The following is a 15,866-nucleotide window of genomic DNA, read 5'->3' on the forward strand; positions in this document are numbered from 1 at the left end:
ATCTACGTATATTTTCTCTATATCATATTCCAAACTTATGTGTATGTGTATTACACTAACGACCACAACAAATTCCTGAGAGTGAACTTGTCTGTCATTAAAGAGAATTCTGATTCTGAATTTAAGCTTTAGTGAAGGACTGTTGTCAGCAAATATTCTGACTATCGTATTGTAAAACTTTTATTTTTATAAACTATGTACCGGGAATTGGCTTATGAAGGTCAGTCAAGTCTAAATGGACAGTGGTCAGGAACATGCTGGGACTTACAAGAGTGACCTCTACTGTAAAAATTGGCCTGAATGGGCGTCCATGTCACTTCTGACGTATAGGCTGGTTTTACGACGGTGTGCTTACACAATGTCAGTTTCCGTCAGTTTGACTTGTGGATCGTAACCGCGTTGAACCACGAGCTTTTTTGTTTCCAGTTTCAGTTGAAAAGACAATTTCTTAATTACAATTTACCTGTCGATATCGACGACTGCACCAGATACACCAGAATAGTAGAATTTTTGGTGATAAGTACAAGGTGTATTTGTTGTTGTTAAATTTTGAAGTTTCAGCTCGAGGCCCAGCGGAGAGCTCGAACGGCGGCGGCTCTGAAAAGTTTGTTGTTGTCACGTGACCTTAGACGAATGTGGCGATAAAACTTTGTTTAGATACTAAAACTAGGTGGCGTAGTACATTTTCAAAACCTATTGAACACAGTTTCACCACAATGCCTCAACCAAAATACCGAAAGATCGCCGTAATTGGTTACCGATCTGTAGGTGAGTACTACATTTTCGAGCTCGCGCACAGCTAACGTTAGGCAGCTAGCTGGCTAACAAGCTAACGTCCTGGCTTTGTTTTCATCTTCAGTCATCCGAATGACAACAACACCACCAACGCTAGCTCACCTCTGTTCTGGCTTCTCTGTTATATGGATCCACCGCGCAGTTTATCACACTCAATTTAACATTTTCTTGCTGTTAACCACACGTTACTAGATGGGAAATGATATGTGAAAATAGAGTTAGCTCAGCCGGTCATATACTGGTACAGTGCCAAATGATGTGCGGATTGAAACTTGTTGCCTAGCATGTTAGTCATAATACGTGTATGCTGTACACATACATTATATGATCGGTGTTACACCAGATTTTGTTCCACATCAAATTAGATTAGATCGCATTTTATTGTCATTACACATGTCCAAGCACAAGGCATCCAACGCCCTTAACATCCAACCAGAAATGCAGAAGCAGTATATATATGGCTAATTAAAGTGAAAACAGACCGTTTTCCATTGTACACAATGGTTATATAAATCAGGATTTGTACAGATATTGCAGCTGGATATTTACAGTATAGAACTTTGGTTAATAGAAACTATGCCTACTACAGCAGCATATGTAAGTACATATGTAATATGCATATTTATCTTTTAAATATATTTCTATTTACTCTTTAATGAAGACGATGTAGGCTACTGCCATTTAAATATATACATTTCCAAATCACAATTTTATTTGACCATGAATGCTCACACATACAAGGAATTTGTCTGCGTTTACACCTTGCTCTCAGTGTCATTATATAGGGTGTATGTATCATAAGGGAGAATGTGGATGGGACTTTTATATACAAGTTTCTGTGTAAATGTGCTCTTGTGCTCTAAATATCTGTATATACATATAGTTATTTAAAGAGAAAACTATTTGAGGAAATATTTGTGGGAAACATATCCTGTTGATTGTACATTGCAAGAAGTCTTCCATGTGCATGACCAAAAAGAAAACATGTAAAAGCTTACGACTCAGCACAAGCACAATAGAATTTGCAAATTTTGCTGAAAATCATAACACCATAGATACATTTATACATAGATACACACATTTTGAATGCTCTTTAGAGTTCGTGTATTTATCACATGTCTATTACAAGAAATCCTTTCCTGTCCTTTCCTCTTGAAGTCAGATCATAGATTTCATGGCAAAATGGCATTCATTAGGTGAAATTTCACCAAACTTGTGTCATATAAATGTCTGTATCTCCAGACCTCCTCAATTAACCTTACAGATTCTTTATTGATCCAAAACAATCAATTCGAAAATCGCTACCAAAGACACACCATGTTTTAACATGGATAACAGAATATGTATGTGATAAAGATATATATAGATAGATAGATATGGAAAAAAATATAAATTTATTATTATAAAATTACTTTGACAGTATAACTGAAATCCCTGATCAGTTCACAAAATGTGCGGTAATAATATACATATATGATAACGTAGTGGATTCAAGAGTTTTCAAGCTTTCAGTGATATTTAAAAAATGTTAAAAACCAATAAGCATTTTTACATTTCTCCTCCTTGCACAGGAAAGTCATCTCTTACAATACAGTTTGTGGAAGGACAATTTGTTGACTCCTATGACCCCACCATCGAAAACAGTGAGTGTAATCTTTAGGCCTGTTGGTAACATTTTGTAGCAAAGAAAATCATGGTAGTTTTGGCTTATTGTAAGAATTGTTTAACTAGCCCATGCTTCTCCTCAGCCTTTAACAAAATGGTCAGCGTGAATGGTCAAGACTTCAATCTTCAGCTAGTTGATACAGCTGGGCAAGTAAGTAGTGAATCCACTCTTATGACTGACATTGACGTTTTTTTAATCTAACCATGCAGATATTATGACAAGGAATCTGATAGAAGCTGCAGTTTTTTAATAATGTTGTATTTGTCAATGACATTACAACACTTATTCTCTGTTTGTAGGATGAGTACTCAATTTTTCCACAATCCCACTCAATGGACATTCATGGCTATGTCCTTGTCTATTCAGTGACTTCCATGAAAAGGTGAGTGATGCATTGACCCTCAAACACAGGAGTGTAATCTAGTCAAGTACTTGAGAGGCCTTAAATCTACCTTTCTGCAGTTATATATGTTCATGCGTGATCACTACTTAAATGGAACACAGTTAAGAGTATATTTGTGTATTTTTGAACTCACTGACTATTGATATCTGTATGTGTTCAGTTTTGAAGTTGTGCAGGTTCTACATGACAAGCTGCTAGACATGGTTGGGAAGATTCAGTAAGTTTAGATGATTCTTTAAACTTCTTTCTTTACAAAATGATCTTTTTGTTTCCAAATTAGTTTATTTTTTTTTCAACAAGACTATTTTCTTTTTAGGGTCCCAACTGTTCTTGTAGGGAACAAAAAAGATCTTCACATGGAAAGGTAATAAATAGGAATAAAAAATCTTTAGAGTATAAGATGGGTATAAATATACTGGCACTTTGTGTAATTCATAATTAAAGATACTTTAATGGTAAATGTAACCATTTGTAATTTTGGCAGTTTCAGAAAAGGTCATGTGTTGTCCTTGTATATTTCTTTTTGGCAATCAATTGCCTGTGTAGCCAATGCTTGGTGACTTATTGAGTATAACATAAAAAAATTAAAATACTATTTTCCTTTCTTGTCTCAGAGTGATCAAGCCAGAGGAGGGAAAAAAACTCGCTGATTCCTGGGGTGCTGCGTTCATGGAGTCCTCAGCCAAGGAGAATGAGGTAATGATAGATAAGGATGCCAACTCATCGGAGCAGTCCACATTTTATCTCTGACACAGATTCACACTCTGTTAACAATATTTTTGCAATGCAGACTGCTGTGGAGGTTTTCAAGCGGATCATATTGGAGATGGAGAAAGCTGATGGAAATGCACCGGCAGAGGAGAGGAAGTGTGCTGTGATGTAAAAGTGTTTCCAGGACATCAGTAAGCTGATTTACTGAAGACAGGAGGCACAACTTCACCAGCTTGCCAATCGTGACCTCATCAGCACCAAGACACTGCAGTGGAACTTTTCAACTTCGTTGTGACCAGATTGATTTACATTACAAAGCCGCCGCTCAGCCAGTTGATAAACTATCACTAATTGTAATCGCAGGGAGAGTTTTCCAAGATTAATTTCTGTTTTAAACCTGAAACCACCTTCTTTAAATACTGAAATGTAATCCATGACTAGGAAGAATACTGATATTGGATTCAATCAAATGCGAAGAAAAATAGTAGGACTGCCGAAATATTTTGGTCCAAATTGTCTGTTTGATTTTTTTTTGTAATGTTTGGGACATAATTGACTTCTGTCTCAAACATTTGAGTTATGAACAGTGGGGACTGATTAATAACCTTTCTGAGGATTTGTGTATTTTTTCATCAGATCTATTTTACAGCCATCCAGAGTCACAGTACACATTGCTTTAAATGTGGTGTTCAGGTGTTGCTATTTCTCACATATGTTGTATTTCCTTCAACACCCTGTATTGGGATTTCACACATGAAATCTCACTCTGTTCTCGCAGTTCTCACTGTAGTTTTTATCAACCCATCTTCAGGTACCGTTTACCAGTGAACTATGGAGCTGTGTCTTCATGACGGAGGAGTCTTACTGTATATTTAAAACCACATATTTTTAGCCCTTCTGCTAAGCAGATAGACCTTGGTTATTTCTACAGTTTCCTTTCTTCTTATTAACTGTAATAAAGATGTTATGGACAGCACAGTTTTAGTATAGATTGGATTGATCTTGCTAAGTACCTGTTATGGCCTTTTTATCAATAGTAATAGAATCTTAGAAACTGGTTTGGTACTATTGGTTATACTTTGAGTGTGGTGCACACTCTCTTCAACATCCTTAGTCGACTGCCTTCATATATGTGCATTGTAATTATGAACAGTTTTTAAATTACATTTTAACATTGCCTATGACAATTTAAGTGGCCAAAAAGGTTGGTTAGTAATTTTTGAACTCATTGTTCAGATTTGATGGTTAATACAGGCTTGATAAATCTAAGCCAGTACTATATGACCTGTTTTTCAAACATCTTGACGCCTTACATAAAGCATGACAGACGGTGAATTTTCCTTCACAAACCCCATGTTATTTTTGTAGTGGGTGATTGTAATTTTATCAAGTGCTTTGCTGAGTAAATGGTTGATGAACGTTGAACAGACGCTGGTGATGCTGTGTCTTGTGCCTTACAGTTGTTCAAACTCTTTCATCTAATTCTTTTCATGACTCAAGGTGCTTTTTTTTTTCTTCTGTTGACTTGACACCATGGGTGCAGGTGTTGTGCACCTGAACACCAATATTCCCTTGTGAGTCAATGTTGATTCAGAAACCTTGCTGTAAACAGTTTTGTATATAAATAAATCTGTTACTCATTTCATGTGTCTGCTGAGTTTTGCTGCATTATTTAGGTAGCTAAACCTAATTTTATGTATTTAGCATATCTGCGAAATCTAGAGTAGATTTTTGCTTTAAGATGCAATTTATTAAAATATCATTTTTGGGTGGGGGGTAAAATACTGTATCTCATTCAAAATGAAGTTAATAATAACCATAACATTTGGAGGACACGTTGTGAGGTTAGTATTAAAATGGGACGATGATGTTGTCCCTTAAAATAAAGTCCTTTTATTTTTCAAACTTGCCTGGACCTGGATTTTTTAGCATTCAAAAAGCATTCAAGCATACACTGCTCACCTTGCACATATGACACATTTCTATGCGTATATTATTATTATTACATAACTGTTGCTGCCATCTATCTATCTATCTATCTATCTATCTATCTATCTATCTATCTATCTAGCCAACCCTTTCACTTGGCCCTTAGCACTAGATGGACCTTAGCACAGGAACACCAAAAAAACAAAGAAAAGAAAGAAAGACAGGTGTAAACTAACATAAAATTTAAACTGGATGATCTAATCTAATCTACTGATAATCTAAATGTATGCATCCAATTAGAACTAATTACTGTAACCTGCAGCATAAAATATATATGTAATGTGTGAAACAAAGCCCGTGTTGTCTTTTATCTGTAAACTATATGGAAAGCGTGAAAAGAAAACTATTGAAAGCAACTAATTGAGAGCACAAATGAACTACAAACTGAAGGTGTCAGTGCCAGGGGGTTATCCACTTCCATTCTGTTGGGTGACTGTGGGTGTAGCCATCACAAGGCCATATGAGGCCACAGAGCTTAGTTTTGACAGCGAGTGTCTCACATGTGGAGCACCTTATTTCTTTTTTGCTTTTTGCACCCTAAACATTTTCAAGTCTGTCTTGATAAAGTCAACCACCTTCCAATACTCATCATCAAGTGCCATTGAAAGGGTATGATATGGCAAAAGAGGAAATCAGGGATTAAAGGGAAAGTGTTAACTTACCCCAAATCTGCAGCCTCCCAAATCTAAAAGTATATTATTGGCCTTCACAGCTAATTGAGTAAATAAAGTGGTTAAAGCTTAATAATCAATTAAATTGGCGTGAGATGGAATAAAGCTCTAGCCCCCATTCACCTCTAGAGTCATTACCATTGATAGTGGGTGTACTTAGAGTCAACATCCAGTCAGTTGTGAGAAAATATTTAAATCTACCACCATCAATATCAAGTAAGTTAACATATAGTTAACATTAGGGACTCTACTGAGTAGGATGGAGCTGGGTTTTCTGGGCTGGGCAGAGAAAGGGATCATTGTTATCCATTAGCTGTTTGAAGGGTGTAATATAAATCATTTAATCAGTTGAAAAAAATATATGGGCTCAGCTCTAGGGATCATTTTAAATATTTACAAATCAGATGCTATTTCATGTCACATAAAGGTTGGGATACACTAAAACCACCACCATCCCCACTGGAGTCAATACTAATTAGCTTATCTTAGAAAAGGATAATATGAAAATTGTATCAAAGGTGTATGAATTCCTGCAATCCTTTTTGACATGTGATATCTTGGATATTAAGGAGAAATGGGAATTAGAGTTAAATGTGACTACTGAGGATAAAGACTGGGAGGGGGTGTGCAAGAGCTCATAAAATTACCAGTAGTCCAGCCTGGAAAGAATTTAGTTAATTAGTTAATCAGATGTTTTAGAACTCCTAGTATTGTTTCTAAATATGATCAAAGAATAACAAAGTTATGTTGGAGAGATTGCAAGCAGATTGGGGATCATCCACGTATTTTTTGGAAATTGTCCAGAATTGAATTCGTACTGGCAATGTATCCATTCAGAGATACTAGCTATCCTAGGTATTGATTTAACCTTGGATATTTTAGGCCTGATCCCAGTCATAAAAAGTATATATTAGATACTCTCCTACTGATTGCAAGGAAGATTATCATCTTATTTTGGTGGAATCCTCATCCGCCCACGATACAGCAAAACGGAAATAATAACATAGTTTCCACATACTTCATGGAAAAAATAACAGCCAAAATACAATTAAAATCTGATTTTTTTTTTTATTTTTTAATTTTTTTTTTTTTTTGAGAAGATGGAGCCCAGTAATTGATTATTTGAAATTGGCAATGTATGTGAGGCTCTACCTCCCCCAAATTATTTGTCTGTTGTTGTTTTTTCTGTTTGTTTGTTTGATTTTTTTTTCTCACCCACATATTATTGGTATAATGCTATGAATTGGTTGGATTTGTTGAGGATGAGGGTTGTGTTTGAGTGTAGTAATAATTTTATTTCATTTTATTGTGTTTACTAATCCTGAGGAGACCTGCAAGTCTGTTACATTATTTCACATTTTTATTGTAAATGTATTGTGTTTTATGTTTTTAAGTAAATGAGTTTATAATCTGTGGCAATGGAAAAAAACAAACAAAAAACATTATGTTTAAAAAAAAAAGGATATGGTGTTTAAAAAATTCTGAAGGTGTCCAAATCACAGTACCTCTGCTACATACATCTGGGCTACACTTGATATATGTAACCGTGATCTAGTTTCATTGTCATTATACCTTCCTCACTGGCAGTTAGACAGAACTTTGAGTCTTTGGCACCTTCATGTAGAGTGGTTTTTTGTTTGTTTGTTTGTTTGTTTGTTTTTTGTTTTTTTGCACTAAAGGACACCATCTCTAACATGCCAGGCCCAGGCTCACAGTAAGCACAGGTCACCAGGCCCCCTGGTGAAGCACTGATCCGTGGCAGCTGGCTAGCGATAAATCCTGATGCTGCAACCTTGAGGTCTGCATGGCCATCTTCAAGGCCATCAGGTAGGATTCTCTAGCAGTGTTCTCATTTTCTACGCCTCATCTGATGAAAACAGCACAACAATGAGATATATGGATGATACTGGATGTACATGTTCATTATGTCAAAAGAAACCCTAACAGTGTAAGGTTATATATCATTTCTCAATCCAGTTCTCAGTTGTATTTGTTCATACTAAAGTAGTAAAATGCTTCAGGTTGTCTTGCTTCATAAACCTATACGTATAACACTCACTGGCTCAATTGCCCTAACTCTTCGTGGCCTACTTTTAACACGGTGTCCACATTGGTCCATATTAACATAACAGCATCACACAGTTGCAGCAGATTTGTCGGCTTCACATCTATGATGTGAATCTCCTGTTCCACCACATCCCAAAGGTGCTCTATTGGATTGAGATGTGGTGACTGTGGAGGCCATTGGAGTACAGTGAACTCATTGTCATGTTCAAGAAACCAGTTTGAGATGATATGAGCTTTGTGACATGGTGCATTATCCTGCTGGAAGTAGCCGTCAGAAGATGGTACACTGTGGTCATAAAGGGATGGACATGGTCAACAGCAACTATCAAATCAGGCAGGCTGTGGCATTTAAACCATGCTCAAATTGTGCTAAGAGGCCCAAAGTGGATACTTTCTCTTTTTCTGACCATTCTCTGTAAACTCTATAGATGGTTGTGCGTGAAAATCCCAGTAGATAAGCAGTTTCTGAAACACTCAGCAAATACTCGCAAACTGAAAGGACTCTGTTGCTCTCTCATTGTCTCCTGCTGCTATATAAAAGTGTGATCCAATCCATACACTTGTACTATTCAACCTACTTCTTCAACATGCTATCTGTTAAAAACGAGACCAAACTACCACCACGCATAACCAGCTTCCAGAATGATAGGTCTCACCTTCCCAAACAGATCGCAACAGCAGGGCAATTACATGCATCGCAACCACAGTAGAACAGGTCATCACACACCCACTAAACATCCACTTCATCCCACTCCCCTCAGGGCAAAGATACTGAGCACTGAGGTGCAGAATGACTCACTCTGGAAAAAACATGATACCTGTTGCCATAGCTGCCCTTAACAAAAGGCCTTGCTAAATGGATAAATGGCTTGATACTGTTTTGTCTGTTTTAACAATGTGTGTCCCTTGTGTTTTTTTGTTTGTGTGTTTGTTTTTTTACCATGTGACTTGCTGTCTGCTTTAATGTGTTGGAGTCGGTGGAATGGAGATGGGCAGTGAAAAAGAATTTCCCCATGGGGACAATAAAATCTAAGTATATCTGGCTGTCTCGTGGAACGATGATCCAGTAACTTTTCCTGCTCTGCTCTCTGATCAAACCACACTTTTGATTCTCTCTGTTCAATGGTCTTCTCCTCAAGTAACAAACACTCAAAAAGGATTTGAACAACTGAAACAGGTGTAATTATCACAAAAGAATTAAAGTAATCGCAATGAATTTTGTGACGTTTATATATTGAGATTATGGCATTCTTGACTTGCATTTCTAATGTGCTCTCGTGTGAGATGGAGCTCTTCAAAGATCTTGGTAACCTCTTTCAGCAGTATAGGAAATCCATTTCAAGCCTGGTGTTTAAATACAGACTTGTCAGAGGTGTTGACAGATTTAATTGTTCAGTTTTGAGCATGTATCTAAGGGAATGATCTTTGATGACTGACAGGATTGCACATTGGGCTTTGCCTCTTGGTCTTTACCTCTTGGTGGTGCTGATCATAGAAGAACTTGAACTCATCAGCGGATGGTCTCATGTGCTGCAGAACCTTCTTTGCACTTAACTCTGTTCATGCACATGGCTTCTGGGTGCATACACACCTCTACCAGCCCTGCCATACATGAGCAATGAGCCACCGGTGTCACTTGCTCCCACACCATGATCCATAGACATGTTGCTTTTATGTCTAGGAATGATTGACCTGTTAAAATGCAGCAAATACAAAATAAATAATTGTTGTGTCTTATAAAAGTTAAACTCTCCTAGGTTAAGGAGGCTTACGCAGTGTAATGGTATGAAAGCATGGTTGCACTGGGGACTGTGTGGTTTTTCTTTTCTTTTTTTTTTGGAGGTTTGAAGGTGTATGAGGGACATGTGCAGAGAGATAGTAATGACAATATTGTTGTTGTTGCTACTGAGAATTAATAAAGTTTTTCCTATGTTCCCAGATGTTGTTGTCTTGAATTATAAGAGTAATAATAGAGACATAGTTTCAGAAATGTACATGAAGCACACATGTGTGAAGAGAACAGAAATCAATAACCTTTTAAAACAAAGAAACTGTGGTGAATTAACTTAGACCTACATCATTTTCTATCATTATGTATTATTAGAAAACAGAATACATAAGAAAGTTTCAACTTTTTCACGAAATTTCTTTTTTCTCAAATTACAACTTTTTTTTCTCATGGGTGGTTCTCATGTAGTCATGTATTGTGGTGATTGAAAAGGCTTCTTTTTAGTGTTCATCTAGTCAAGGCGCTACAATTTTGTATCAGTACAGACAGGTAAGTGTCCAGAATAACCAGGACAGGAGGCTGACCACTTGTAAAATATAACAGTAGGTGGACCTGAGACAACGCAGTAGCAATGGTACCAAAGTACAACACATTAGACCAAAACACGAGCAGTCGCTGAATATAGGATAGGGTATATAGGGTCTTATCCACTAATTATCTTTCCCTTCCTGGTTTATTTAAATACAACTCGATGAATACAAGTGCTTCGTCAACTGCGGAAAGGGCGACAGTCTCTGCCTAAAAGAGCGGCAGTTATTGCCAGTAACGCACAGGGCGTCAGTGTCACTGGGAGGGATCCAAGTTGTCACAGGGCCACTAGGAAGATCCTGACAAGTAGTCACAGGGTGTCAGTGCGCACCACATCCAGTAGTTGTCTCTTGCTTGTATTACGGTAAGGACTGCGCACCCAATTCCTGTTGCTCATTATTATGTTGTAGCGGAAAAGCTGCGCAGTGACTTACGTGCAGGTGCTGTTCCTTGTTGTATTCCGACCCGGCGGCTACAGGAAGGCGGTTCGGCTAATGGAATATGGACTGTGTAAGTTATCTAGCCTGCTGTCACTTGTTTAGACAACTTTCCAACAAAGACTCTCCACCTGTTAATAAATAAACTAACTCGACTTTTCGAGGCATGCTAACGGTAGCAGCTAGCTAGCGAGCTAATTCTTGATAGTAGTAGTAGTTTTTGAGCTAAGTATCTTGTTGGTGAGGTCGGTTAACCGTCAGAAAAGCTCACAAGTGCAGTTTTAGTCCCGGTAAAAATCGACAATAGGCTGCATAATGCCTCGCCGAGGAAGTGAACGCTAAAGCCCGAGCCGAAATGAAAAGTCACCTCGACCGGTTTGATAATGTCAACACATTGTGGTGCTAGCTGAATTCGCCACGCTTCGCTAAGTTCCTGTTGTATAATGCCGTTATTCAGGTTGCACATATGTTCTGTGTCACGATGACGTTAAACATCGTTATGTTATAAAAGTATCTGTGTCAGCTGCTTTGGGTTTTAATGTAGCATCTGACATATTGGAGAAACCTGATGGATACACTTGAGGCATTTAGATAAATGTAAACTGACATAGTATCATTTATGCCTGTCGTGTATGCCTGCCTTTAAAAAAAACTTATTTGTCCTCTTAAATTTTAGGAAGATTCACTGAAGGAAACGCACAAGAATTCCAATGTACCTGTATTTTTTCATAAACTCAACCATGTCAAGTGTCATGACTAAACAGACTTTTAAACATCATGGGTACAGATTTATTTATCTGACCAGTCACTGTTTCTTCCCTTATTTCAGATGAACTCAATAGTCTAGCATGGCTCGGGATTGTTTAAGCATGTATCTACTTTTGTATCTGGAAGTATGCCCATACCACCTGAACTGTAATGCTCGTTGACCTTTTCTTCTAGATTCCAGTAACTATCAATGATGTTGAGGGCAAAAAGGACACGGTCACAGAAGGTAAAGGAACTTGCATAAATCTTTAGAGACCACACAGAGACACGTCCTTAATCGCATCTTCCTTGTTTCCTCAGACCCAGAGCACAATGTGTACACCAGGTTTATGAAGTCCCACCGTTGTTATGACCTTGTACCCACCAGCTCCAAATTAGTAGTGTTTGATACTTCACTTCAGGTGAACAGAGACCTCATATACATTTCCAAAATTCTCTCTTTCTCTGCTATCTATCTATAAGATAAAATCTTTTGTGTGAATAATGGTGCAGGTGAAGAAGGCCTTTTTCGCTCTTGTTTCTAATGGGGTGAGAGCAGCTCCTCTGTGGGACAGTAAGAAGCAGTGCTTTGTTGGTAAGTGTCATTTTCATCTGACTTTGTCTCATCTTACCATAAGTGACATAATAAACAGATTTTATGCTCCTCTTTGTACTCTGCAGGTATGCTAACCATCACAGACTTCATTAACATTCTTCATCGCTATTACAAATCTCCCTTGGTAAGATGATTGTTGTCTTTCAGGAGATGTAACATTAAATCTCCATCTGTATCATTATTTTGGATATAAATAAGATATTAATTGACTCATTTTTTTTTTTTATTAGTTACTTAACCTGTTCTCTTATTGTATTCCTTCAGGTTCAGATATATGAGTTGGAAGAACACAAAATTGAGACGTGGAGAGGTGAGAGTGTTTAATGAATGTGTTATAATACTGTCAATAATAGTGTCATTTACTCTGGTAATCTTAAGGCTAAACTAGATTGTACTTTTTTGTTTTTTTTTGTTTTTTTACAATAGAGCTGTACCTTCAAGACTCCTTCAAGCCTTTGGTTTGCATATCTCCCAATGCAAGGTGAGTGTAGCACGAACAAGTGTCTGAATTTTGTTGATCCACTTCTCTAAATGTGTGTGGGTTTATTGCCCTTTAGAAGTTGATGTTGTACTTAATGTTTATTAGTACATTCATGTAGCTTGGGCTACTAAAAGCTTTTTTCATGTTTCATGATCGATTGTGGGAAATTTGAAATTTTGTCTGTAACTGCAAAACATTTATTTTATTATACAATCACTATACCCAACATGCATTTCTTTCCAAGACGCCCAGATCTGACTGGGTAGCAATAGTAACAATCTCCTTCTTTGTTAGTTTTTTAGTTTCTGTTCTGTCACGACATGCCATGTCTCAAATTACTTGATAAACTCAGCCCTCACTCAACATCTTTGTATCACAGTTTGTATGATGCAGTCTCATCTCTGCTGAAGAACAAGATCCACAGATTGCCTGTAATCGACCCCCTCACAGGAAACACACTCTATATTCTCACACATAAGAGGATTCTCAAGTTCCTGAAGCTTTTTGTAAGTCTCCCTGGGCTTCTCACCTTACTGCTGCTCCATTAAATACTTAAAATCATCTGCTGTTGATGTTTTTTGTTTGTTTGTATGTATGCTTGCGTGTGGTTGTAACCGTTTAGATGTCAAATTTGAAGCATGTCCATGTTTAAACTTACTGAACAAACACTCAGTTTTTATCCAGTGTGTGCAATCTTTTTTTCTCTAGATATCAGAGATGCCAAAACCTTCATTCCTGAGACAAACTTTAGAGGAACTGAACATCGGGACATTCCAGAACATAGCAGTGGTCCGTAAAGACACGCCACTGTACACAGCTCTGGGTATTTTTGTTGAGCAGCGAGTGTCAGCACTCCCTGTTGTGGACGACAAAGGTAGTCACCCGTGTTGGTTTTGCATTAATGACGAGGTTGCTCTTGAATTTAATATGTCTTGTGTGCCGTCACTGTCCTGCAGGTCGAGTGGTGGACATATACTCAAAATTTGACGTTATAGTAAGTTAAAAACAGTGACTTTGTATTTGTATTTTATGTTGTTGTGGTACATTCTTGTGAACATGATAATTGAAGATGGCAATAATAAGAACGATGTATAGTGGAGTGTGTATGTAAGTGTTGTATGTAAAGGACACATCTTATACAGAACCTGGCAGCAGAAAAGACGTACAACAACTTGGACGTGACAGTGACCAAAGCCTTGCAGCACCGCTCTCAGTACTTTGAAGGAGTGCTGACATGCAACAGGCATGAGACACTGGAAGCCATTATCAACAGACTTGTGGAGGCTGAGGTGAGAAGAAGATGTCATTATGTGTCAAAAAGTGTCTGACTGGCTTACCCTCCAAGTTCCTCATCAAACACAACCTGAAAAACAGACCAGTGCATCTTTTCTTCAGTGTTGTCGTTGTTGGAAATGTAAATGTTTTGCCACCCCATTGACATACCCTTCTCTCTGATGTCTGCCATTCTTCATATTTCATTTGAATAAAAAAAAAAAAGAAAAACTTATAGACTAATCTCTTGCAGTGGCCACTGCTGTGTTGCTATGTTAGAATTTTTTTGAGAGGAACATGAACGGTGTTCCTGTTTGTCCTCCAGGTGCACAGGCTGGTGGTGGTGGACGAGCAGGAGGTGGTGAAGGGAATAGTGTCCCTTTCAGATATCCTCCAGGCACTAGTGCTGACTGATGGAGAAGAAGGTAAATACAGCCGTGTGGCTGTCTTTGGTAAATAAACACCAATATAATATGTGAAGCATTAAAAATAAGCATTGTAAATTTGTTTTAAGTGATCATTTGTTTTCTTTTCTTCTTACAGTCACAGCTTGACTAAGTCACTGAAATGTGGAAAGGCTACGTATTTTTAAGACGAGGCCAGAGCAAATGGAGAACGAACAGATATTCCAGAGGGAAATTAAAACAGTGTACAGAAGTATTATCCATCTCCTGTAACATTCACAGATGAAGACTTCTCCCTTTCTGCAAAATAAAAATATGATGTTTTAGCAATACAACATATACTTGTAGTAGCACAGAGCTTCTTGAAAATTGAACCAATTTCTGAATCACCATACAGCCAAAAAACCTTTGAGAAGGAGGTGTAGTCACTCAAGGAAACTCAGCACTTTACTCACCTCAGTAGCTGATCTTCATAGACAGGGTCAGTTCTTTGTGACTGATTACAAAAAATTTCCCAATAATAACCAATTACCTTGTGAAGGAGAACTGATATCCCTGTATGGTCATTTGTTTGAAGTATTTCATTTCTGTTAAAAGGATGAAATCTACAAGCACATAGGGCCTGCCTCAAGGTAATATTAAACTGGCTTTGGCTGATTTGTGTTTTTATTCTAACAGATCACACATTTCTTGAGCATTTTTATGCGTATGAATACTCGGGTCAGGCATAACATTATGACCACCTTCCTAATATTGTGTAGGTCCCTTGTGCCTCCAGAACAGTTGTGACTCCTCAGGGAATGGACATGGGTCTTCTGAAGGTGTCCTGTGGTGTCTGGTAACAGAATGTTGTTAGTGGGGGTCTTTGGGTCCTATAGGTTGAGGGGAGGGGCCTCTGTGGATCAACCCACAGATACTTGATCAGTTTGGGATCTAGTGAATTTGGAGGCCAGGTCAACACCTTGTGCTGTTCTTCATGTTTTTTTTTTTTTTTTTGACTGTTCCTAAAGTGTTTTGTGTATGTGTCTCTGTGTCAGGCTGCATCCTGCTGGGGATGACTGCTACATGTCTATGTAACATCCAATGAATGCCAGGTCCAAAAGTTTTCCAGTAGAACATTGAATGGTCGATGTTATTCTCCTGTCAGTGGTCATAATGATATGCCTGATTGGTTTAAGTAGTATGTTATCCAGTTTAAAGGATCATGTTATGCCTAAGTCTGGTGGAATATTAAACCATTAATATACAGTGGGGGAAATAAGTATTTGATCCCCTGCTGAATTTGTAAGT

General features: G+C 37.8%; 2 protein-coding genes across 3 annotated transcripts; both read left to right on the top strand.

Annotated features, from left to right (window-relative positions):
* The first annotated feature begins 346 nt into the window (after positions 1-346).
* Positions 347-5,218, top strand: rhebl1 (Ras homolog, mTORC1 binding like 1). Its single transcript, XM_047583528.1, has 8 exons — positions 347-768; positions 2,367-2,438; positions 2,544-2,611; positions 2,761-2,843; positions 3,025-3,081; positions 3,181-3,228; positions 3,479-3,560; positions 3,655-5,218. Exons 1-8 carry the CDS (start codon positions 717-719, stop codon positions 3,745-3,747), a joined length of 555 nt encoding a protein of 184 aa, XP_047439484.1. The 5' UTR covers positions 347-716; the 3' UTR covers positions 3,748-5,218.
* Positions 5,219-10,877: 5,659 nt separating this feature from the next.
* On the top strand, positions 10,878-15,231 carry prkag1 (protein kinase, AMP-activated, gamma 1 non-catalytic subunit). Of its 2 annotated transcripts, none has more exons than XM_047584071.1 (13): positions 10,878-11,129; positions 11,999-12,050; positions 12,125-12,225; positions 12,317-12,398; positions 12,485-12,543; positions 12,684-12,729; positions 12,846-12,900; positions 13,280-13,406; positions 13,609-13,774; positions 13,857-13,894; positions 14,043-14,189; positions 14,498-14,624; positions 14,716-15,231. In XM_047584071.1, the coding sequence occupies exons 1-13, from the start codon at positions 11,121-11,123 to the stop codon at positions 14,724-14,726; spliced, it is 1,020 nt and encodes a 339-aa protein (XP_047440027.1). In that variant the 5' UTR covers positions 10,878-11,120; the 3' UTR covers positions 14,727-15,231. The 2 variants fall into 2 exon arrangements, with proteins under 2 accessions (XP_047440027.1, XP_047440028.1); XM_047584072.1 differs by having other exon boundaries at positions 10,883-11,129; positions 14,498-14,597.
* The last annotated feature ends 635 nt before the right edge of the window (positions 15,232-15,866 follow it).

Source organism: Mugil cephalus, chromosome 4, assembly GCF_022458985.1.
Source record: "Mugil cephalus isolate CIBA_MC_2020 chromosome 4, CIBA_Mcephalus_1.1, whole genome shotgun sequence".
In the NCBI taxonomy this organism is placed as follows: domain Eukaryota; kingdom Metazoa; phylum Chordata; class Actinopteri; order Mugiliformes; family Mugilidae; genus Mugil; species Mugil cephalus.

Excerpts from the sequence above, each read along its gene's own strand:
- rhebl1 (XM_047583528.1), top strand. The coding sequence starts at position 717 with ATGCCTCAACCAAAATACCGAAAGATCGCCGTAATTGGTTACCGATCT. Across the intron at positions 3,082-3,180 it reads GACATGGTTGGGAAGATTCA|GGTCCCAACTGTTCTTGTAG; the intron begins GTAAGTTTAGAT and ends TTTTCTTTTTAG. Across the intron at positions 3,229-3,478 it reads AAAGATCTTCACATGGAAAG|AGTGATCAAGCCAGAGGAGG; the intron begins GTAATAAATAGG and ends TTCTTGTCTCAG.
- prkag1 (XM_047584071.1), top strand. Across the intron at positions 12,901-13,279 it reads TGCATATCTCCCAATGCAAG|TTTGTATGATGCAGTCTCAT; the intron begins GTGAGTGTAGCA and ends TTTGTATCACAG. Across the intron at positions 14,190-14,497 it reads ACAGACTTGTGGAGGCTGAG|GTGCACAGGCTGGTGGTGGT; the intron begins GTGAGAAGAAGA and ends TTTGTCCTCCAG.